This window comes from Salvelinus namaycush, chromosome 24, assembly GCF_016432855.1.
Source record: "Salvelinus namaycush isolate Seneca chromosome 24, SaNama_1.0, whole genome shotgun sequence".
Lineage (NCBI taxonomy): Eukaryota > Metazoa > Chordata > Actinopteri > Salmoniformes > Salmonidae > Salvelinus > Salvelinus namaycush.
In genome coordinates this window covers 16,723,678-16,749,685 of record NC_052330.1, presented here as the reverse complement: position 1 = coordinate 16,749,685, position 26,008 = coordinate 16,723,678, and the positions used below count along the sequence as shown (strand labels likewise).

The 26,008-nt window shown below is 42.4% G+C and overlaps 1 protein-coding gene across 1 annotated transcript; it reads right to left on the bottom strand.

Annotated features, from left to right (window-relative positions):
• Positions 1-2,088: 2,088 nt before the first annotated feature.
• LOC120019018 (adenylosuccinate synthetase isozyme 1 B) lies at positions 2,089-18,958 on the bottom strand. Its single transcript, XM_038962206.1, has 13 exons — positions 18,757-18,958; positions 6,892-6,994; positions 6,690-6,752; positions 6,492-6,542; positions 5,959-6,025; positions 5,564-5,671; positions 5,326-5,407; positions 4,911-5,037; positions 4,349-4,503; positions 4,058-4,182; positions 3,789-3,886; positions 3,478-3,627; positions 2,089-3,371 (listed from the first exon to the last, which is right to left on the bottom strand). Exons 1-13 carry the CDS (start codon positions 18,922-18,924, stop codon positions 3,319-3,321), a joined length of 1,350 nt encoding a protein of 449 aa, XP_038818134.1. The 5' UTR covers positions 18,925-18,958; the 3' UTR covers positions 2,089-3,318.
• Positions 18,959-26,008: the final 7,050 nt, after the last annotated feature.

Genomic DNA, 26,008 nt, shown 5'->3' with positions numbered 1-26,008 from the left:
CAGGCTTGTGGTCAAGGCAGGCAGAATGGTCAGGCAGGCGGGTACAAAGTCCAGAAACAGGCAAGGGTCAAACCCGCTAGGACTAGAAAAAGGAGAATGCAAAAAGCAGGAACGGGAAAAACGCTTGTTGACTTGGAAACATACAAGACAAACTGGCACAGAGAAACAGGAAAAAATACACTGGGGAAAATCAGCGTCACCTGGAGGGGGTCGCTAGTGTGCAATTGGACAAGGACATCCCTGCCAGCCAAACCCTCCCCTAACCCAGACGGCACTGGGCCAATTGTGCGTTACCCCATGGGTCTCCTGGTTGCGTCCTCCCCTAACAGGCTCTGCGACAGAGCCTGGACTCGAACCCAGAATCTCTAGTGGCACAGCTTGCACTGCGATGCAGTGCCTTAGACCACTGCGCCACTTGGGAGGCCCTCTGTCACCTTGATTACTCTAATTTTTCTCTCGACCTGTGCACCTACGTTGTAAACTTTCATTCATAGGCTAGGTTGTAGCAAGCGACCTCATGATGGTTATAGGGAATATTAGAGTATCAAGTAGTAGCCTAAACCTATCAATGTTACATTGAGCTGGGTGAATGGAATATGAATGACAGTCTTCCAATATGCTGTAATAGAAATAAGGCCATGCTCATAAAAATAAAAATGATCATCCTCCCTCATCTTAAACGTCACCGACCGCCACTGATTGAGCCACAACTGCTGTATTAATCTACTACAGTAACATAACTGCAATCTAAATATATAATACAATGCAATAACAATGTTACTCCCCTAAATTTAAATATTGTAACTGTTCAAGTAATTGAGCTTGTTCTTCAATTTCTATGTGTGGTTTATTATTTGCCTTTGTTTGAAAACAGAGCCATTTTCTCTCTGAGATGCTTCTGCAACGCACTCTAGCATATTGTAAATTAAATTACAAGAAAGAAAGAACATGTGGATATCCTCCTCATCATCGTCAATGAAATGCCCATCCAACATCCAGTATAAAGCCAGAAGTAAAGATATGAACTGTTTCAACATTAGATTAGTATTGGCTCCTGCGGGAGCAGAGGAACACAACAGGGACTTGCATCCAGAAAACAAACATCCTGAAAACAAGGCACAAACACATATATATAAATGTCCAAGGAGAGGCTGAAACGTTAAGTGGTGAGACAGATGGAAAGACCTAGTGTTCCTCCCCTGCAGGGACACAATTCCAGGAACAGTTTGTCACAGCAACTATGGATTTATTGTCAATAAAAGAGCCAAAATGGCCCCTTGCTTACCGAATGAGAAACTCCAGCAGGCTCTTATCTAATTTGCCCTAACCTTCTCATTAAACAGGCCATCCCTGGGTCACAGTAACTGGCTATTTTCAGGGAAGTGACACCCTTCTGGGGTGACACTCGGAGGGGAGAGGAAGGGTCATGGGGAGCAGGTGTGGTAAAAGTGGCTGGGATTTAATTTGAAAGGGTCTTAATCAGATAACCTAAACGTCCAAACTGGAGCACAGGAGCCTCATTGCCAATATTTCAGCAATGTAGTGGTACTAGACTTTCTGATGAGACCAAATGAAGACAAAGTTCGCATCACCACTGATCCGTAGCAGGTTACAATCCACACCAGTGCCAAATAAATAGAGGGATTTTAAGTTCTGATAGTTGGAAGCAAGTCCCTTGAATGACATTTTACAATGTACTATTTCACCTATTGTGTTCTCAGATTAGAACAGATAAAGGAAAGGAGGCTGCGACAGTCTGAAGTGGTTTCCTGTTTACACAGGCATTCTGATCTTTTTTCCACTAATTGGTCTTTTGATCAATCACATCAGTTGTTTTCACATCAGAGCTTACTCAGAGCTGGTCTGATTGGTCAAAAGACCAATTAGTGATCAATAAGATCCAAATTGGTCTGCCTGTGTAAATGCAGCCGGAGATAGGGAGAGGAAACCACTTCAGACTGTTGCCAATTAAAATAACCTAGTCCAGCAGATGACACTATTTCCTCAGTATTCACCAGAGTTGTGACTATTTGTATCTTTTCTTGACAGAAGGGTGTGCCAAAGACAAAATAGACAAAACACAACAGATCAATTGTGCAATATAACAGATTTATTTGCATATCAGATTTCCACTTCTTAAAGATTTCTACTTGTAACAATATTGCACTAGATAACTTTTGGGGTATCACAGTGCCATCTTAGCTTTTATAGTACAGTATCAATGGGGGACATAATATTATGAAAAACAGAAATTTGATGGGTGCAAAAATACATCGGGACTGAGATTTGATTGGTTCAAAAATACATTTGTTTTATATCATCAAATGTGTCACAGAAGCAAAAAAAATGGATCCCTGTGCGCTTTCAACAAAATGTGGACACCATGATACAGGACACATCATTTACACCTAGACCACAACATCTCTACATTCAAAGACTCAATCATGGACAAGCTTACTGACACTTGTGGCTGCTTCACATGATATATTGTTGTCTCTACCTTCTGGCCCTTTGTGCTGTTGTCTGTGCCAAACAATGTTTGCACCATGTTTGTGCTGCTACCATGCTGTGCTGCTGCCATGTTGTGTCACTACCGTGTTGTTGTCATGTTGTGTTGCTACCATGCTGTGTTGTGTTGATGCCATGCTGTGTTGTTGTCTTAGGTCTCTCTTTATGTAGTGTTGTGGTGTCTCTCTTGTCGTGATGTGTGTTTCGCCCAACTTTTTAAAAATCCCAGCCCACGTCCCTGCCTCTTGGTAGGCCGTCATTATAAATAAGAATTTGTTCTTAACTGAAGTGCCTAGTTAAATAAAGGTTAAATAAAAGATAAAATGTTATACTCATGACTACATAATTCTGGCCATTGCACATTGTTCAAAATAGTTTTTTCAGCTGTCGTTCTACATCAGCATGCAAGTATTAGGCATCAGATACTGGCCAAGATTCATTCAAGTCTAAACAACATAGGCTACCTGACATGACAGTAATGTCAAATCAAAACAATATTTTGCAAAATACTCAAATGCTATATCAGTGCAAAGAAAGGAATTGGGACATAAACAAGTCTATCTGAACTCAACTAAAATCATTTCACGGTTTGTAAATTGCAACAGAGAAGAGCCACTGTGACACAATCAATATAAGTATTTTCTGAACATGTCTCAAAGTCTCATATTTGCTCACTTTGTGTGGCTGTGACAGCCCCGTAAAGTAGGAAAAACATTTTCAAAACAGAGGAAATCTGACCAGGGCAGATAAAACCATAGCACCTCAATTCACCTTCATGGAGAGAGGAAGGATGGAGGAAGGTGTTGTGTCCTAGAACATCTGGATCATAGACTCCCTGGCCTTGCCCACTCCAACCCATTTGACTGGAAAGAGAAAACATTGATTAAGAGCCATTGAAAAGTTTTTATGTATTGATCTCGTTATTTTTAAAACAGCATGTAGGTCCTGAATTTGGAATATAATACTTACTGGGTACGCCAACGTGGATCTCCACAAAGCGGATGTAGTTCTGGGCTTTGACTGGCAGATCATCCCACTTCCTACAGGCTGAGGTGTCACTCTTCCAGCCAGGCAGTTTCTCGTACTCCACTTCCACTTTCTGCAAGACGTCCATGTTAGCTGAGAAGACAGGGAGGAGACATGGGTCATACAGTCCATGGAGAAAGGTTTAGTGGAAAAAATGTACAAATTAATCTTATAAAGCCAAGCCAATTCTTTGTTTCTTTCATCACATACATGTATAGAGGAATATATACACTACTAAATTCAGTCAGTCTTACCTGGGAAATAGGGAATCTTTTTGCCATTGAGCTTATAAGACACTCCCACTTTGATTTCATCCATCACATCAAGGATATCAAGTTTGGTTAATGCAAACCTGTGATTGAAAAACAAGGAAAAAATGTAACATGTATCTCTCCTCTCTTGTCCCCCCCCCCCCCCCCCCCCCACATAAGATCCAGTAGGCGGCAATGTGGCCCACATTTTCTATAAAGGTAACAGGACTGCACAACATTCGGGGCAGGGCAAACCCTGCTGTGACACTCACGCAGTGAAGCCGTTGATCATGTTGGCGTAACGCAGGATGACCAGATCCAGCCAACCACAGCGTCTCTTCCTCCCTGTGGTCACGCCCACCTCATGGCCCCGCGTCTGCAGCAGCTCTCCAACCTCCTGTAAGGACAGATGACAGCAGAGAAGCTGGTCTGAGCAATCAGACCTTCAACTACTCTATTCTGTGTAGACTTGACTACTTTGCATTTGAATTCTGACATTATGTTCTTCACTCTATAGCTCCTCTTACTTGCATTTAGTGTATCATGTTTGGGGTTTGACTCACATTGAGTTGTTCTGTGGGGAACGCACCGATGCCCACTCTAGTCGTGTAGGCCTTCACTACCCCATACACATCACCAATGTTCAGAGGGGGGATGCCCAGTCCGGTACATACACCACCCACGGTACAGTTTGATGATGTCACAAATGGGTATGTTCCTGGGAGACGAGAGCAACATTCTAAAGGGATGCATTTCTGATAGCCTCATGGATGTGCACCAGACCATTTGCTAGCAAACTGTGTGGGGGAATGTCTTCCTTTAAAATGTCCTATTTCATTATAATGAATACTGTATATGTGGTTGTGTCAACAGGTGTAAACAAGGACTGTGTCGACCCAAATAGTTGTTGAGCCTATCTTAAGAAACCAAACACAAACCCATTCTAAGGAAACATACCATGCCTATGAACATACTATTATATTTTAGTAAATTAGCAGACACTCTTATCCAGAGCAACTTACTGTAGTGAGTACCATTTCTCTTGGGCTAACAGTGCTTACTCATATTCATGCGTCTATAACCGTCTCATACAGTCAGCCATAGGGGAGTATAGAATTCCCTTACCAAAGTCAATGTCAAGCAGGGCAGCGTTCGCTCCCTCCACCAGAATCTTCTTAGGGGGTCCATTAATAGCATCGTACATGAAATAGACACCGTCTCGCACCATGGGTCTTATCCGCTCAGCATACTCCTATATGATTAGACAGGATGCAAGATTCGATTTGTTCCTAATGTATGGATAGATGGATCATGAGAGCAGAGCTACTGTAATTCTCATCTGCTTCTCCGATGCTAAATTTAGACCTCACCCCATGACTGAGAGGATTTCATGGTTATTATGGGTTGATGATGATGAGTTATGAGTGTGTCCACTCTGTTACAATTCTGACATACTTTTTCTAATAGCTGAGGGGTATTTACCCCATCGCCATGTCAACACAAACAAACACATAAAAAATGCACACTTCATGAAATCCACCTTTAATTTCTTCAGTTGACCGTCAACATCTACCTCCATTGTGGGGAACATGGCCTGGTACTGCTGAGCAAGGTTCTTGAACCTAGAACCAAGCCACCATCAGAAGAACATGAATATACTGTAGCAATATGTCCATAATAAATGTTCCCATTGTCCAGAGAGCCAAATGCCAAACTGGCACTCCCCATAACCCTCAGCCTCTGTGAGTGAAGGTGAAGGTGATGATGGTGAGACTTACCTCATAGAAAAGTCTTTGAAATCAGCTAGAAGGTCACAGATACGCAGCCCCGTACGTGATGCTTTGCTTGAGTAGGTTGGTCCGATGCCTTTCTTTGTGGTTCCAATACTGTATGAAGTAAATTATGAATTACAACACTATATTTGAGGAATATAAGCATTTCAACACTACAGGAATTATGATTCTTATAAAACAATTAATCTGGTAACACTTTACTTAAAGCATGCAGGTAATGCTTAATAACATGTTACAAGCATCGCATGCTTTTATAATGTATCATGATTTATGACAAGTTTTACAATGCATTCTAAATGCATCATAATACATTACACCTGCAGGCTTTAGTAAAGTGTTGTTTGAGTCCTGCAGAAGAAGGTGTAATTTCCAGTTCTTACTTTTTCCCTTCCTGTGCTTCTCTCTGTACCTCCTGGAGCCCGTCAACTGCCTGGTGAAAGTCAAACACTGTCCAAAGGGTAAACAGGTTATTTCACACCACGGACACAAACATATGCCTGTCAACAGCAGAACATGCCATCGGAACATGTGAGAGTATGGGATAAATGTCTCTCCATGTCCTAAAATTATCTGCAACAACTGTTAACCAGCACTGTAAAAAAGTATTCTTAAAATCATCTCACTACATCTCACAGCTGGTCAGCTGATCAATGTCAAACTGTTGTCACAACACAAACTATATTAAATATTGCATTGCCATATTGTTACATAACCTACAGTAACTGTAAAAAGTACTAACATAAATCAATCAGCAATTGATTGGTGGGCAATCAGCAATAATCAATTATATCCTATCACACCACATCTGTGATTGGTGATGTGTTTGTTTTATCTGTTTTTAGCACTATCTGAACTACATGTCCTTTGCCCTCTCCTCTAAATGCAGCTGTTTTCCAATAAGAGTGTTAGTTACCAATGTGGGCCCTGTCTGAGATGATCAGTCTCTTCTCCCAGTCTTTAAGGCCTGTGGGATGGAAACATAAAATAGTTAGGCAAAATCACTCTGTTCTCTCATCTGCTGTTCCTTTCTAAATGGATTATCAACATGCACATTCTAAGACAAACTATAGGCCAATCACGCTACTTAATGTTGATATCAAAATCTTCCCACCTTTCTTTTCATTTTTTTCAGCTTCTTCAAACAAGCCTGGCAGATGAATGACCACACCATTGCCTGCAGAGACAGAAGGGATGTTCTGTGTAAGAATACACAGTGGGCTATGATTGGATGGTAGGCCTACAACTGGCAAACCAAAGAGCCGAGTGACTGGTTAGTGCAAGCTGCTGAAGACAGGGATTAGGGATGTACACACCGATCACGGAAAGAGCTTTGGAGTTGATGATCCCGCTGGGTAGGAGGTGGAAGTCATATTCCTTCCCATCCACCACCACCGTGTGACCTGCGTTGTTACCGCCCTGTGGCCAGAGAACAAGAAGAACAGAGAGGGCACTCAGGAATGTGATAACTGTATGGGTTAGTTTATCTCATCCAACAATTATCCACTGTCTGTAGATACACAAGACTGGTTGGTCACACTATAACATGCCTGGGGAAATACAGTAGGTCTTCCCACATCAAACTAACCCACAATCTGCAGTACTAGAGTAGGAGCTATTTTAGCAGCAGCAGTGATCGGGGCAGTATGCCCTTCTCATGTATCCATGCTTCCCCAGGCATGTAACTCCTCCTTATCCCCTGGGCCTGGCAGGCACGCTAGAGGAAGAGGGGCACCCCAAACGGACACCCTCTTATCTGTGCAACCAGGGACAAATAGATCCTTAGCAGTAAACTAGTGACAAGCCCAAACTCTTTCTTAGCACAACGGATAGTTCACTATTTTCTTTTGCTTGTTGAATAATGCATAGGTGGAGACAGAAATGAGCCCATTTGAAGAATCTTTGAGGACTTGAAATGTTACCTATAAGGACCTTTTATCATTGTCCTAAAAGTTATGTGTATGTTGTTACTTCCAGTATCTCCTCTGCAGCTGCATTTCACTCCTGTCCTTCTGCAGGAACCTTTCTTACGTCTCCACCAGTGGGACCACAGACTTATCAAATCAAATCAAATTGTATTTGTCACATGCGCCGAATACAACAGATGTAGACCTTACCGTGAAATGCTTACTTACAAGCCCTTAACCAACAATGCAGATCAAGAAATAGAGTTAAGAAAATATTTTAGAAAGAAATAATAATATATATTTTTTAAAGTAACACAATAAAAAAACAATAACAAGGCTATATACAGTGGGTGCCGGTACCCGAGTCAATGTGCGGGGATAAAGGTTAGTTGAGGTAATTTGTACATACAGGTAGGGGTAAAGTGACTATGCATAGATAATAAACAGCAAGTAACAGCAGTATAAAAACAAAGGGGGGGGGGGGTCAATGCAAATAGTCCAGGTGGTCATTTGATTAATTGTTCAGCAGTCTTATGGATTGGGGGTAGAAGCTGTTAAGAAGCCTTTTGGACCTAGACTTGGCGCTCCGGTAGCGCTTGCCATGCGGTAGCGGAGAGAATAGTCTATGACTTGGCACCACCTATTATATAGGTCCTGGATTGCAGGAAGCTTGGCCCCAGTGGTGTACTGGGCCGTACGCACTACCCTCTGTAGCACCTTACAGTCGGATGAGGAGCAGTTGCCATACCAGGCGGTGATGTAACTGGTCAGGATGCTCTCGATGGTGCATCTGTATAACTTTTTGAGGATCTGGGGACCAATGCCAAATCTTTTCAATCTCCTGAGGTGGAAAAGGTGTTGTCGTGCCCTCTTCACGACTGTCTTGGTGTGTTTGGACCATGATAGTTTGTTGGTGGACACCAAGGAACTTTAAACGCTCAACCCACTCCACTACAGCCCCGTCAATGTTAATGGGGGTCTGTTCGGCCCTCCTTTTCCTGTAATCCACAATCAGTTTGTCTTGCTCACATTGAGGGAGAGGTTGTTGTCCTGGCATCACACTGCCAGGTCTCTGACCTCCTCCCTATAGGCTGTCTCATCGTTGTCAGTGATCTCCACTGGAGATCTCCACTGTTGTGTCATCAGCAAATTTAATGATGGTATTGGAGTCATGCTTGGCCATGCAGTCGTGGGTGAACAGGGAGTACAGGAAGGGACTAAGCACGCACCCCTGAGGGGCCCCATTGTTGAGGATCAGCGTGGCAGATGTGTTGTTGCCTACCCTTACCACCTGGGGGCGGCCCGTCAGGAAGTCCAGGATCCAGTTGCAGAGGGAGGTGTTTAGTCCCAGGGTCCTTAGCTTAGTGATGAGCTTTGTGGGCACTAGGGTGTTGAACGCTGAGCTGTAGTCAATGAACAGCATTCTCATATGTGTTCCTTTTGTCCAGGTGGGAAAGGGCAGTGTGGCGTGCGATTGAGATTGCGTCATCTGTGGATCTGTTGGGGTGGTATACGAATTGAAGTGGATATAGGGGGATGATGGTATTGATGTGAGTCATGACCAGCCTTTCAAAGCACTTCATGGCTACCGACGTGAGTGCTACGGGGCGGTAGTCATTTAGGCAGGTTACCTTTGCTTTCTTTGGCACAGGCACTATGATGGTCTGTTAGAAACATGTTGGTATTACAGACTCCGTCACAGAGAGGTTGAAAATGTCAGTGAAGACACTTGCCAGTTGGTCCGCGCATGCTCTGAGTACACGTCCTGGTAATATGTCTGGCCCCTGTAGTGGAAATTTCAGTACTAAGAGAGACTCCGGTCACAACTTGTAGACTTGTTTACGTGCTGCTGTGCGGTTTGTTGCTAACCTTACTTTGCTTCCTGCCAACTTTATGGTTTTTGCTTTTTAATTACCGTTTATATTTTTAGTTTTTCCCTCACTCAACTTTTTTCATTCAACTTTTTCACCCAGGACGCTTTATCTGGACGTGGTTCGTCAGGACCTCCATCAGCCAAAGCTAAGTAGTAACATTAACATGATGCCTTCTAATTGCAGTCGCTGTATAATATACAGGAGAACGATCGCCTTATGGCGAGGATAGTTGTGCTGCAAGCCCAGCTTCAGACGTAAACGTTAGGCAAAGGTAATTTAAGTGTAGGAAAGGATGAAACAGCGTCTGTGCCACCAGTAAGTACAGATAGTAGTATAAATCCCCTCGCATAGTCCCCGCAGCTGAACAATTTTCTCATGGCTTCTGGAAGGAAATGCTGTAGGAATGCTCAACCGGTGTCGCTCATTCAGCTGCCAGAAACTTTCAACCGGTTCTCCCCATTAAGCAATGGGTTGGAGTCAGAGGCAGAGCCTTCTCTGGTCTCTACTCCTCCCATTACGGGGTCTGAGACGCCGAAGCCTCCCACCATTAGCTCTGACAAATTGAAAACCCTAGTCATTGGCGACTCCATTACCCGCAGTATTAGACTTAAAACGAATCATCCAGCGATCATACACTGTTTACCAGGGGGCAGGGCTACCGACGTTAAGGCTAATCTGAAGATGGTGCTGGCTATAGCTAAAACTGGCGAGTGTAGAGAGTATAGGGATATTGTTATCCACGTCTGCACCAACGATGTTAGGATGAAACAGTCAGAGGTCACCAAGCGCAACATAGCTTCAGCGTGTAAATCAGCTAGAAAGATGTGTCGGCGTCGAGTAATTGTCTATGGCCCCCTCCCAGTTAGGGGGAGTGATGAGCTCTACAGCAGAGTCTCACAACGCAATCGCTGGTTGAAAACTGTTTTCTGCCCCTCCCAAAAGAAAGAATTTGTAGATAATTGGCCCTCTTTCTGGGACTCACCCACAAACAGGACCAAGCCTGGCCTGTTGAGGAGTGACGGACTCCATCCTAGCTGGAGGGGTGCTCTCATCTTATTTACGAACATAGACAGTGCTCTAACTCCCCTAGCTCCACAATGAGATAGGGTGCAGGCCAGGCAGCAGGCTGTTAGCCAGCCTGCCAGCTTAGTGGAGCCTGCCACTAGCACAGTCAGTGTAGTCAGCTGAGCTATCCCCAATTGAGACCGTGTCTGTGCCTCGATCTAGGTTGGGCAAAACTAAACATGGCGGTGTTCGCCTTAGCAATCTCACTGGAATAAAGACCTCCTCCATTCCTGCCATTATTGAAAGAGATTGTGATATCTCACATCTCAAAATACTACTACTTAATGCTACTTAATGTTAGATCCCTCACTTCCAAAGCAGTTATAGTCAATGAACGGGGTCATAATCTTGATGTCAATGAACGGGGTCACTGATCATAATCTTGATGTGAGTGGCCTGACTGAAACATGGCTTAAGCCTGATGAATTTACTGTGTTAAATGAGGCCTCACCTCCTGGTTACACTAGTGACCATATACCCCGCGCGGAGGTGTTGCTAACATTTACATTGCTAACATCTTTTGAGCTTCTATTCATGAAATCTATGCAGCCTACTCAATCACTTTTTTTTTTATAGCTACTGTTTACAGGCCTCCTGGGCCATATACAGCGTTCCTCACTGAATTCCCTGAATTCCTATCGGACCTTGTAGTCATGGCAGATAATATTCACATTTTTGGTGACTTTAATATTCACATGGAAAAGTGAACACAGACCCACTCCAAAAGGCTTTCAGAGCCATCATCGACTCAGTGGGTTTTGTCCAACATGTCTCCGGACCTACTCACTGCCACAGTCATATTCTGGAACTAGTTTTGTCCCGTGGAATAAATGTTGTGGATCTTAATGTTTTTCCTCATAATCCTGGACTATCGGACCACCATTTTATTATGTTTGCAATCGCAACAGATAATCTGCTCAGACCCCAACCAAGGATCATCAAAAGCCGTGCTATAAATTCTAGGACAACCCAAAGATTCCTAGATGCCCTTCCAGACTCTCTCCACCTACCCAAGGATGTCAGAGGAACAAAAATCAGTTAACCACCTAACTGAGGAACTCAATTTAACCTTGCGCAATACCCTAGATGCAGTCGCACCCCTAAAAACAAAAAACATTTATCATAAGAAACTATCTCCCTGGTATACAGAAAATACCAGAGCTCTGAAGCAAGCTTCAGTTCTGTCAGGTGCAGAAACACAAAACAGAAAATAACTACCCACAAAGTATCGGTGGGGAAAAGCTACCTAAGTATGGTTCCAAATCAGAGACAACGATAGACAGCTGTCCCTGATTGAGAACCATACCCGGCCAAAACAAAGAAATACAAAACATAGAAAAAGGAACATAGAATGCCCACCCAAATCACACCCTGACCAAACCAAAATAGAGACATAAAAAGCTCTCTAAGGTCAGGGCGTGACATATAGCCTCTCTTGAAAAAGTCAAACCTTGACCCAGAAAATATAAAAAACTATCGGCCCATATCGAATCTCCCATTCCTCTCAAAAAAAATTGAAAAAGTTGTTGCGCGGCAACTCACTGCCTTCCAGAAGACAAACAATGTATACGAAATGCTTCAGTCTGGTTTTAGACCCCATTATAGCACTGAGACTGCACTTGTGAAGGTGGTAAATTACCTTTTAATGGCGTCAGACCGAGGCTCTGCATCTGTCCTCGTGCTCCTAGACCTTAGTGCTGCTTTTGATACCATCGATCACCACATTCTTTTGGAGAGATTGGAAACCCAAATTGGTCTACACGGACAAGTTCTGGCCTGGTTTAGATCTTATCTGTCGGAAAGATATCAGTTTGTCTCTGTGGATGGTCTGTCCTCTGACAAATCAACTGTAAATGTTGGTGTTCCTCAAGGCTCTGTTTTAGGAACACTATTGCTTTCACTATATATTTTACCTCTTGGGGATGTCATTCGGAAACATAATGTTAACTTTCACTGCTATGCGGACGACACACAGCTGTACATTTCGATGAAACATGGTGAAGCCCCAAAATTGCCCTCCCTGGAAGCCTGTGTTTCAGACATAAGGAAGTGGATGGTGGCAAATGTTCTACTTTTAAACTTGGACAAAACAGAGATGCTATTTCTAGGTCCCAAGAAACAGAGAGATCTTCTGTTGAATCAGAAAATTTATCTTGATGGTTGTACAGTCGTCTCAAATAAAACTGTGAAGGACCTCGGTGTTCTCGGTGTTACTCTGGACCCTGATCTCTCTTTTTACGAACACATCAAGACTGTTTCAAGGACAGCTTTTTTACATCTACGTAACATTGCAAAAATCAGAAACTTTCTGTCCAGAAATGATGCAGAAAAATTCATCCATGCTTTTGTCACTTCTAGGTTAGACTACTGCAATGCTCTACTTTCCGACTACCCGGATAAAGCACAAAATAAACTTCAGTTAGTGCTAAACACGGCTGCTAGAATCTTGACTATAACCACAACATTCTATCATATTACTCCAGTGCTAGCCTCTCTACACTGGCTTCCTGTTAAGGCAAGGGCTGATTTCAAGGTTTTTCTGCTAACCTACAAAGCATTACATGGGCTTGCTCCTACCTATCTTTCTGATTTGGTCCTGCCGTACATACCTACACATACGCTACGGTCACAAGACACATGCCTCCTTACTGTCCCTAGAATTTCTAAGCAAACAGCTGGAGGCAGGGCTTTCTCCTATAGAGCTCAATTTTTATGGAATGGTCTGCCTATCCATGTGAGAAACGCAGACTCGGTCTCCACCTTTAAGACTTTATTGAAGACTCATCTCTTCAGTAGGTCCTTTGATTGAGTGTAGTCTGGAGTGTGAAGGTGAACGGAAAGGCACTGGAGCAACGAACCGCCCTTGCTGTCTCTGCCTGGCCGGTTCCCCTCTCTCCACTGGGATTCTCTGCTTCAAACCCTATTACAGGCGCTGAATGACTGGCTTACTGGTGCTCTTCCATGCCATCCCAAGGAGGGGTACGTCACTTGAGTGGGTTGAGTCACTGACGTGGTCTGCCTGTCCAGGTTGGCGCCCCCCCTTGGGTTGTGCCGTGGGGGAGATCTTAGTGGGCTATACTCAGCCTTGTCTCAGGATGTTAAGTTGGTGGTTGAAGATATCCCTCTAGTGGTGTGGGGGCTGTGCTTTGGCAAAGTAGGTGGGGTTATATTCTGCCTGTTTGGCCCTGTCCGGGGGTAATCGTCGGACGAGGCCACAGTGTCTCCAGACCCCTCCTGTCTCAACCTCCAGTATTTACAGTGGGGAGAACAAGTATTTGATACACTGCCGATTTTGCAGGTTTTCCTAATTACAAAGCATGTAGAGGTCTGCAATTTTTTATCATAGGTACACTTCAACTGTGAGAGACGGAATCTAAAACAAAAATCCAGAAAATCACATTGTATGATTTTTAAGTAATTAATTTGCATTTTATTGCATGACATAAGTATTTGATCACCTACCAACCAGTAAGAATTCCGGCTCTCACAGACCTGTTAGTTTTTCTTTAAGAAGACCTCCTGTTCTCCACTCATTACCTGTATTAACTGCACCTGTTTGAACTCGTTACCTGTATAAAAGACACCTGTCCACACACTCAATCAAACAGACCCCAACCTCTCCACAATGGCCAAGACCAGAGAGCTGTGTAAGGACATCAGGGATAAAATTGTAGACCTGCACAAGGCTGGGATGGGCTACAGGACAATAGGCAAGCAGCTTGGTGAGAAGGCAACAACTGTTGGCGCAATTATTTGAAAATGGAAGAAGTTCAAGATGACGGTCAATCACCCTCGGTCTGGGGCTCCATGCAAGATCTCACCTCGTGGGGCATCAATGATCATGAGGAAGGTGAGGGATCAGCCCAGAACTACACGGCAGGACCTGGTCAATGACCTGAAGAGAGCTGGGACCACAGTCTCAAAGAAAACCATTAGTAACACACTACGCCGTCATGGATTAAAATCCTGCAGCGCACGCAAGGTCCCCCTGCTCAAGCAAGCGCATGTCCAGGCCCATCTGAAGTTTGCCAATGACCATCTGGATGATCCAGAGGAGGAATGGGAGAAGGTAATGTGGTCTGATGAGACAAAAATAGAGCTTTTTGGTCTAAACTCCACTCGCCGTGTTTGGAGGAAGAAGAAGGATGAGTACAACCCCAAGAACACCATCCCAACCGTGAAGCATTTAGGTGGAAACATCATTCTTTGGGGATGCTTTTCTGCAAAGGGGACAGGACGACTGCACTGTATTGAGGGGAGGATGGATGGGGCCATGTATCGCGAGATCTTGGCCAACAACCTCCTTCCCTCAGTAAGAGCATTGAAGATGGGTCGTGGCTGGGTCTTCCAGCATGACAACGACCCGAAACATACAGCCAGGGCAACTAAGGAGTGGCTCCGTAAGAAGCATATCAAGGTCCTGGAGTGGCCTAGCCAGTCTCCAGACCTGAACCCAATAGAAAATCGTTGGAGGGAGCTTAAAGTCCGTATTGCCCAGCGACAGCCCCGAAACCTGAAGGATCTGGAGAAGGTCTGTATGGAGGAGTGGGCCAAAATCCCTGCTGCAGTGTGTGCAAACCTGGTCAAGAACTACAGGAAACGTATGATCTCTGTAATTGCAAACAAAGGTTTCTGTACCAAATATTAAGTTCTGATTTTCTGATGTATCAAATACTTATGTCATGCAATAAAATGCAAATTCATTACTTAAAAATCATACAATGTGATTTTCTGGATTTTTGTTTTAGATTCCGTCTCTCACAGTTGAAGTGTACCTATGATAAAAATTACAGACCTCTACATACTTTGTAAGTAGGAAAACCTGCAAAATCGGCAGTGTTTCAAATACTTGTTCTCCCCACTGTATGCTGCAATAGTTTACCTGTCATGGGGCTAGGGTCAGTCTGTTATATCTGGAGTATTTATCCTGTCTATCCGGTGTCCTGTGTGAATTTAAGTACGCTCTCTCTTTTTCTCTCTGTCTTTCTTTCTCTCTTTCTCTCTCTCTCTCTCTCAGAGGACCTGAGCCCTAAGATCATGCCTCAGGACTACCTGGCCTAATGACTCCTTGCTGTCCCCAGTCCACTTGGTCGTGCTGCTGCTCCAGTTTCAACTGTTCTGCCTGCGGCTATGGAACCCTGACCTGTTCACCGGACATGCTACCTGTCCCAGACCTGCTGTTTTCAACTCTCTAGAGACAGCAGGAGCGGTAGAAATACTCTGAATGATAGGCTATGAAAAGCCAACTGACATTTACTCCTGAGGTGCTGACCTGTTGCACCCTCTACAACCACTGTGATTATTATTATTTGACCCTCATCTATTGAGCATTTATGAACATTTGGACATCTTGGCCATGTTCTGTTATAATTCCCGGCACAGTTAGAAGAGGACTGGCCACCCCTCATAGCCTGGTTCCTCTCTAGGTTTCTTCCTAGGTTCTGGCCTTTCTAGGGAGTTTTTCCTAGCCACCGTGCTTCTACACCTGCATTGCTTACTGTTTGGGGTTTTAGGCTGGGTTTCTGTACAGCACTTTGTGACATCAGCTAATGTAAGAAGGGCTTTATAAATACATTTGATTGACTTGGACAATTATTCAAACAATCATCTTTATTCAACATCGATTAGTTATTGCAATAAGAAAACCGTCGACCGCACACTCTAAGTTGTGTTGCCGAGAGCTTCCCTAACAATGAAAAACAGACATCTTATATAGGACACTAAGAATGCTTAGTTCCATCCTTCTCAGGCAGATCAAAAAGCATCATAAGCCACTTTGGGTTCATCCTGTCATTAACAGCACATGGTATTGTTCTAACCCCCAACCCTGGATTAATTTCCCTGATGCCAGGATGTCTAGGACCCTTTGTTCCAGTCCATCTCCACCCCACATCCTTTCCATGGAATACATCTCCCCAGTGCACCACTGGTCACAGAAATGAATGTGGCTGTAAAGTTTTATAGCCCTCTAGTAAAATCTATTTCCTCAACGCACAGACTATCTGCAGGAAGCTAGAGTGGACACCATAAAAACTCAGCCTTACTCTTAGTTAAATATATAATTGTTTACCATTAATATCAAACAAATCAAGTAAGTATGTATTTTTTCCCTGACACCCCGCAGCCTTGTGAATGTTGACCTGTTTAAAGGTCTTGCTCACATCGGCTACGGAGAGCATGATCACACAGTCGTCCGGAACAGTTGGTGCTCTCATGCATGCTTCAGTGTTGCTTACCTCGAAGCGAGCATAAAAAGCATTTAGCTAGTCTGGTAAGCTTGCGTCACTGGGCAGCTCTCGGTTGGGTTTACCAATACCAGTCTCAATCCCTTCCTTCCTCAATGCCAAAGAGGAAACTAAATGTGCAAATGCTAACACTTTTTATTGCCAATCACGTAAATAAACATTAAGACATCTCTGTCATCAGCAGAAGCTTCATATAGATTCACCCTGCCATATTTCTAAGGTTACTTTCTAACAAAGACCAGTGTTGATTTGTCAGTCAAAAGACCAGAATGTCCTGATCCAAATAATTTTACTCTAGCACCGAAAATGAATACAGAGTGAACAATATGAAGCAAGAATCAAATAATGAATCTAGAAAAATAGTTACAGTATACAATATCAGTAAGACATGCAAACAAAAGTCTGGAGATAAAACACAATTTTGACATATTCAATAAGGAAGATTTTATTTCAGAAGAATGTAAAATTTGGAACCTTGAGGGTTTAGCACGTTTGTCATAGTTCAGTGACGTATCTTTACTTTGCCCAAATTCCTCTTTGATTACATTATGCACTAAAACAGGCTTATCTTCACAGACACAGTCCTCAGAATGATAGAGTGAGTGACCTTGGGACCTTAGGACACTGCTGCCCATTGTCACTGCCCAACACTCTCAATTTGGATAATTGAACACCACTCTTAAAAAATGCCATGGTTTTCTTTATTGGATTAAGAATATTTCGGCCTCCATCTTTTGGAGGTCTGTATCGACAGTGCCGACAAGAACATAACCATTTATTTTGTGTATCTCTAACTTCCTGTATTGTGTTATCACTTGAAAAAGTGCTCACTTGATGTCCCAAGCATCTCAGGAAAATCAAGATACATTTGGATGAAAATAGAATTCCAGGGGAAAAGACAGTATTTTTTTGTTGCAGTAACTCTTTAGTGACCAAATGTAAAAAAATGCTAAAGCTTCTTAAATAGATTCTTGATTTTAACATATTTTATATCAAACATGCCATGATTAGTGAATACCATGCTAGTCGACATGACAACCTATGTCTCCGTCACTTAACTATGACATCGATGAAGTTTCCCTTTGGTGACATCAGTGTTATAATTAGGAGAGATACAGTGTCTATTCAGTCCACCATGGTGGGGCTAGAGTTGCATAAAGGAATGTAGACCTATTGTAAGCTGTTTCACAAATAGGGGATCAGGATCCACTGGGGAAACACTGAAATAAATGGGTGCAAACTGTGAGAGGCTTGAGATCCATTCACTTAAGAATAGGCTAACAGGGGTATAAAAATGGTTCAAATTCTTCAAATAGTTAGATGGCTAGGCTCAACTCGCACTGTTACTTTTATTGGTTGCAATATATTTTCAGCAGCTTTTCCAATAAATCTGTAATATGTCCCCTTCAGTAAATCACAATTGGTTAGTCTACCACTACTCTGATGACCAACGCTGTTGCGCGCCTCAATGCGCATTGACATTTATCAGGCCACATGACTGAAGGGAATGCGGCATGCCACAGACGTCGCTGAGACCTTTACCACTTGGGCTGTCTGGAACAAAGTATAGCACACTGTGGCACTGGCCTCCCCGAGCCCATACTGTAATAGAGCTTGCATAGATACGCTATGCACGTCAACACAGCTCCAAACTTCTGTTGAGCCGGGTTCTTATTACAACATACCGGAATTTGCTTGTATTTATAAACGCAGTGTCTTTCAACCCAACATTCTATGGTGCCGTGCTGAAATAATGAATGCCCAGTATGTTTTCTTCCATGCGCCTGGAAACGAAGTTAACTATCGCGCTATGACTCCTGACTCTGCACAATTAATCAATATATACATTTTTTCACAATGGCACATACTGTACACTGTGTGACATTTCTCACAGAAATAAATATACTAAGGCACTTGCAAGATAACCGGTGCATACAGCAATTTGGGCCAAAATAAAAAGCAAAGGTTTGGAGAGAGAGCGCCTTTGCCCACCATTATCTTGCAAGTGCAACTTCTCCAAAAGAAACAAATGCATATATTACAAAGAACAAATAAGAAAAAAATAGTACATTTTAATCTTATTTTCCCACCTGGCATCTGCAAATGATGTCCGACTCTGTCGCCAACAAGTCGACCACTTTTCCCTTCCCTTCATCGCCCCATTGTGCACCAAGTACAACTGTCAACTTGTTCCCTGTGTCGTTACGGGGTCGCTTAACCCCTGCTCCTGGGTTTGTGTAACAAGCTTTGTGAGACATGTTTTGCCTACACTAGTGCACCGAGCGCAGTAGAAACGACAACCCGTAGGCCTATGTGATGGGAAAAATACCCCCTCAAGTCTGAGTCCGGTGTAACCAAATACGGGTTATCCGCCTGTTGATGTAGAGACACGTGCGCGATAGACTACACATGATCTCGTGTCTATTTTTAGACCCCTTATCACTCCGTTTCAAGAGTTAGGCTACCACGCAAGCGAGAGCCAATGAGAATTCATATAGTGTAGCCGTGTTTTTGTGTGCATTTTCAATTAATCATTCTCCAAGTGCTTGTCTCGTTTGGATGCGCACTGTGTTGGACCAATGTACCCAAAATGCAATACTTAAGTGTGAATATATTACACATAAATATAGAACCTAATTTGGGGTGGTTAAAAGCAAAATGTATCATTTTATTGTATTTACATAATAGCCTACATTACATTTCTGATTATCCAATCTATTTGCAATGCAGATAATTGTGCTTGTGTGAATGCAAAGAGTGTAAAAAAGAAACAATAACTGGTACCGTGTCTGAAAACAGGTGAGATTATTATAGTCAATATGTAATACTGACTGATTGATCATGAACCAATATTCCTACTCCTACTATGACTGTAGGCTAAATAGGCCCTGTATTTTTCAAATGAAAGGACAGCGGCTGTATCAACAAGTCCACATAGCATGTAGGCATACTGTAAACATTTGTCCCAGTATCAAATTTAAACATTCTGGCATCTAAACATTATACACAGAAATGTTGACTTTCTTAAAATAATGTATCATATTTCAATGAAATTGTGTCCAATACATTGAAGGTCCATGATGAAAGTATAAAGTGCAAATGGTCCCATCATCATGATGCAGTGGTTGGTTGCCAAGCGGTTTCTGTGATATCATTGCCACATTACCTTTTACTGATGTAGTAAATAATACAAAGACCCCTCTGTATGGGTGTAATAAGGTAGGTCTCCATTTGAAAAACAAACCTAGGTTCGCTAGGTAGGCCTACTCCTTTTGAAAACAGTGAGAAAAAACATGGCTGACAGATATTTGTAAGTACAGTATAAAAAGTTATGTTATGCCATAGAATTTGTTTGGCAGAGCTAAAACAGAGCACTGGAAGATGGAGTCAAAGTTCATTGTTTCTTTTTGCCTTTGGGCTCATCCTTCTTCTTGCGTTCACCTAGAAATAGAGATAAGAGACATCAGTGCAGTCGCATACACAACACAGCTATAGCATTTAATTTGCCCTACAAGAGGAGAAAGTTGATAACCTTTGCTCCGTGTGATGACTGTCCAGTCTTCTGTCACCTAAGCTAAAGTTATGCCTTACATTAACCTTTTTTTAAATAAAAAAATGTTAACATGTCAGTAGGTACCCAATATAACAAGTGGTGGTGTGTTGGACTGCCTGTCTGCATTCCCGATTTCTGTAACAGTTAGCTTACCTGTGTAATATTGACATGAGCTCAGAAACACTTGTTTTTTAAACCATGGTCCTGTTTTATCAATTGCTGTGCTGAACAATGGACAGTTCATTATCTCTGTCAAATGACCGTAGCTAAAAGTTGTGTTTTCATATTTCTTTTTGCAATTAAGATGCTACAATAATACACATTTACAACAGGCCTATATGTAAAAATATATACAGCCTAATGATACAGTGCCTTCAGAAAGTATTCCGACCCCTTGTCTTGTTCCACATTTTGTTACGTTACAGCCTTATTCAAACATGGATTAAATAAAACATTTACTCAATCTACACACAATGAACCCTAATGACAAAGCAAAAACAGGTTTGTAGAAATGTTTGCAAATGTATTAAAAATCAGAAATACCTTATTTACATAAGTATTCAGACCCTCTATGAGACTCGAAATTGAGCTCAGGTGCATCCTGTGGACTCCAAGTTGTAGAAACATCAAGGTCAAAGATGTTTCTACAACTTGGGAGTCCACCTGTGTTGAATTCAATTGATTGGACATGATTTGGAAAGGCACACACCTGTCTATATAAAAAGGTCCCACAGTTGACAGTGCATGTCAGAGCAATAATCAAGCCATAAGGTCAAAGGAATTGTCCGTAGAGCTCAGAGATAGGATTGTGTCAAGGCACAGATCTGGGGAAAGGTACCAAAACATTTCTGCAGCATCGAATGTCTCCAAGAACATAGTGACCTCCATCATTCTTAAATGCAAGAAGTTTGGAACCACCAGGACTCTTTCTAGAGCTGGCCGCCTGGCCAAACTGAGCAATTGGGGGAGAAGAGCCTTGGTCAGGGAGGTGACCAAGAATCTGATGGTCATTCTGACAGAGCTCCAGAGTTCCTATGTGGAGATGGGAAACCCTTTCTGAAGGGCAACCATCTCTGCAGCACTCCACCAATCAGGCCTTTATGGTAGTGGCCAGACAGAAGCCACTCAGTAAAAGGCTCGACAGCCCATTTGGAGTTTGCCAAAAGGCATCTAAAGTCTCTTAGACCATGATGGTCTGATGAAACCAAGGTTGAACTCTTTGGCCTGAATGCCAAGTGTCACGTCTGGAGGAAACTTGGCACCCTCCCTACGATGAAGCACGGTGGTGGCAGCATCATGCTGTGGGGATGTTTTTCAGCGGCAGGGACTGGGAGACTAGTCAGGATCGAGGAAAAGATGAACGTAGCAAAGTACAGAAAGATCCTTGATGAAAACCTGCTCCAGACCGCTCAGGACCTCAGACTGGGGCAACGGTTAACCCTCTAACAGGACAACGACCCCAAACACACAACCAGGACAATGCAAGAGTGGCGTCGGGAAAAGTCTCTGAATGTCCTTGAGTGGCCCAGCCGAAGCTGGCCTTGAACCAGATCGAACATCTCTGGAGAGACCTTAAAATATCTGTGCAGCGATGCTCCCCATTCAACTTGACAGAGCTTGTGAGGATCTGCAGAAAATAAAATGGGAGAACGATGAGAAATCGCAGAATGGTGATTTTACTAAATGACTGAAGAGTTTGACTGTGTGATATTAGGTGGCTTCTTGTGTAAATATTTTCCGTCTGGATTTTAATGATTTGTATCATTAATACCCAAATACAAGTGAGCCAAGCTTGTAGTGTCATACCCAAGAACACTCAAAGCTGTAATCGCTGCCAAAGGTGCTTCAACAAAGTACTGAGTCAAGGGCCTGAATACTTATGCAAATGTGATATTTCAGTTTATTTTTAATACATGTGCAGAAATGTAAAAAAAAATAAAAAATTGCTTTGTCATTATTGGATAGTGTGGGTAGATTGAGGGAAAAAACTATTTAATCAATTTTAGAATAAGGCTGTAACGTAACATGTGGGAAAAGTCAAGGGTTCTGAATACATTCCGAATGCACTTTATATACATTACAAGCAGGACACTGTAAATTTCATTATCCCTCCGAAGAATGTGAATTAGGCTGTTTGAGAAGGTTTAAATCCTAAGCAACCTGCCTACACATTGTTGGAAGTACAATAGGCCAGCATAGCTACTTTAGTAGGTAAAAGCTGTGAACTGGAAAAACTTGGTAGAGGGAACGTACACATTATGGTGCTCATGTGAGTTTCCTTTATTTTTCAGCTTCAGACCAATGCACACTTCACTTTTTTTTCTCCATGGTTTTTACACCGGAATGTGATTACACAACATAATACAGCAAAACAAAGCAATAACAGTAAAGTAAAAGTACACAATGACAAATGGCAAGAAAATTAATGTAGTTACTAGTCATTATTTAATAGTAAGCGGGAAGTGAAAAAAAAAAAAAACCTTAAGCCAATATGGAGTAAACTAGAAAAATGTTCCCTGATCTCTTTTAATTAGACAATTGAGAAATCTCCTGGAAAAGCTCCTGGAAAATACAAAAAAAACATTAGTACTACATTACCTGTAAACAATACAGAGTTATTTAAGCAATAATGCCAGAGGTGGTGTAGTATATGGCCAATATACCACAGCTAAGGGCTGTTCTTTTGCACGACGCGGAGTGCTTGTACACAGCCCTTAGCCGTGGTATATTGGCCATATCAAACAATGAGGTGCCTTATTGCCATTTTAAAACTGGTTACCAACATAATTAGAGCAGTAAAAATAATTGTTTTGTCATACCCGTGGTATATGGTCTGATATACCTCGGCTGTCAGCCAATCAGCATTCAGAGCTCAAACCTACCAGTTTGTAATATGAAATATAACATCACAATCAAAACCTACATTCATCAGATACAGTAAACGTACGTACAATTCAGGGATGGCCACAGTTGCTCTTGAAGAGCTACAGGGTTATTGCAGGCTTCTTGTTCAAGCCTTATCGCATGCATTTGTGCCGTAGGGATGGCGTGCATCTGACAGATGAGGGCAGTCTTCTTTGAGAGTTTGAGAGCTGGTCTCTCCACCATTCTCTCCTGCGTAGCAGCAAGACGTGCGCACGATTACACGTCACACTCCCTGTCTCTTGCCACTCAACGATGTCCAACGAACACAAAAGGCTCATTTTAACCCGTGTGTTGTCTTAAGGGTCAAAAATGCCCGCCACTATGTTTAACAGCAGAGAAAACCCCCTTAATGATATTTTTTCAACTTGAAATGTGATAACTTTTCCTAGAGTGACCCCAATATTAGAAAAAGTGAAACGTCGCCTTTGTTCATATTTCCATGAAAGCTGTACACCAGGGTACAAAGATTGTCTTCGGGTCATTTTTGACCCGGCAGTTATAAAATCATTTACACACCACAAAAACCACAAACACAACAAATGTAAGATTATGTCTGCTACTGATTGAACTCAGCCAGCAGCTCCTGAAGAGGAAGATCACCATGGTTGGCAGTTAGAAAGAACAAGCCTGAACAAGAACAAGAGAGGCCTTCTCAAAGTTGGCCTTCACCCCCACCACCACTCTAGTTTCTTACCCCCCAAAGAGGAACAAGACTGTGGTGCTCCTGAGCACACTGCACAAAATAGCTGAGATCAGTGATCATGAGGACAGGAAGCCAGCCATCATCCTGGACTACAACCACAACAAAGGAGGCTTGGACAACCTGGACAAGGTGATTGGAACTTACAGCTGCAGGAGGATGACTGCCCGCTGGCCCCTGTTTATCTTCCATAACATAATTGAAATGTCCTCATACAATGCCTTTGTGATATGGAACAAGATCAACCCTACCTGGATGCCTGATAAGCAGAACAAGAGGGTGTTCCTGGAGCAACTGGGAAAGGCACTGGTAACCCCATTAATTCAAAGGGAGCGCCTCCCCCGCACAGCAGCGCTTGTGAAAGCTTTTCAGGGGGCTGAATCTTGTCCTGATCCACTTGAGGCTGCAGCTGGGGCAAGCAAAAAGGAGATGCCAATTATGTCCCCCAAAGAAGGACTGTGAAACAAATATATGTGCTGCACATGTGAGAAATACATCTGCCAAGTCCATGCACACACACACTGTCCTACATGTGCTAATTAGAGTTAATGTGTTTGTATCTTATTCTTATTTATACACCTTGTGGGTGGGGGCAATGGTTTAAAAAAAAAATGGGAGAAGACTAGTATTTGAATTCCTCATTGTACAGAACATAAGAATATATCACTATGTTGACAAAAAAGTTCAAGACTGTCAATGTTTCCCTTCCATAAAATGCATTAGAAACTACTTTCTGCACATTTCTGCTACTTTCTTAGGTTATACAAGTGCTATCTCTTGCTAAAAATATATATGTTTACACTTATGCAGTACCTCTAGCAATAATAATAAACCTCTACTTTAGTGAAGAAAACAAATTATGACAGGTGTGTTGTAATAAAAACAAGTGGTGTCCTGATACAAATTATTCTATGTTTAAGATAATGACTAAATTATTCCAATCTGAAACCATATAATTGTATTAGAATCATAAAACTATAATCTGATGTGTGTAGTTTTAGTCAGAATTAGAACCAGGACATTTTGTTCCTGTTTAGCTACGTAAGTAGGGTGCAAGTGTGAAACAAAGGATAAGAGGAGCTATCGACAGACAAGTTGTGCTACTGTGAAACCAAAACGAGGACATTCTGTCCCCACCCGTGGGAGAAATTTTTAGGCTTGCAGAAAATTATGAAACATGTTGCAGAATATGATAAACAATGTATGTGTGTAGTGGAAAAGTAACTGTCTGAGCAAGGCGTAACTTAAGATGTGAACTTTTTTGTGCGTATAAAAAGATTCGCTCTGCACTTGAAGGGCAGAGCGCGTTGAATAAAGGACTGATCTGTTGCAGAACCTGAGACTTTGTCTACTTCTTTATTAACTGAAGCCTTACAACCGTCGGGAAGTAGACAAAGCTTTGAGTAGTAGTTGAATTCAACCATTGAGAGAACATTCTCGTGACATGTCCACTGATTAAAATGCAGTCTTTCTGCATTGTGAAGAGGGAAAACCCAGATATTCAAAGTTTTTGATGAATGACAGGTTGTTTCTTCATGCAAAATAGATTTGGGGTTTAAAATTAAGCCGTTTTATTTTAGCGGTTTAGTGAAGACGGGTCATTTTTTACCCTTAGGATAATGGGAGTATACAGAATGTTAAGACTACACAAGGGTTAAGAGACACCTAATAAATTAAAATAAGCACACCGTGCGTGCATGCTAGTGTGTCTGGAAAGGAAGGGGGTGACAAAACCTATAGACTACAGAGAATGGTCAAAATATCCCCTCCGGTAGGCTAACCCAGGACCTTCAAAATCACGTTATGCTACGAACCCTGTTATAAATACGTCAAGTTGACACTATTTTAAATGTTTTGGTGATGACAGCATGTGTTCGTTCCATTATTTTGTTTATTCATTCACTCAACACTGACTGAACGTTTATTTCTCTTGTTTGGTAAATAAAACTTGAAATAATCCAAAACAGTTGTGTTGAAAACGGTTTCATTTTATCACAGTTAACCAAGTATGGCGTTTTCTTTTGACTGCGCACAGGTCACGCAAGCAAACAATGATTATTATGATGTTGTTTTACCCTTATGCTTCGTGTGCAATTGCACCCCTGCTACTTTTTACTTGCGGGAACACAAAAAGTAACTTGGCACTGTATTGAATTATAATTAC

Bases quoted from the DNA above. Each gene is read 5' to 3' on its own strand.
- LOC120019018 (XM_038962206.1), bottom strand. From the start codon at position 18,924: ATGTCTCACAAAGCTTGTTACACAAACCCAGGAGCAGGGGTTAAGCGA. The intron at 5,672-5,958 runs GTAAGAACTGGA...TACTTCATACAG, and splicing joins GAAGCACAGGAAGGGAAAAA to TATTGGAACCACAAAGAAAG. The intron at 4,504-4,910 runs GTAAGGGAATTC...CTCGTCTCCCAG, and splicing joins CCTGCTTGACATTGACTTTG to GAACATACCCATTTGTGACA.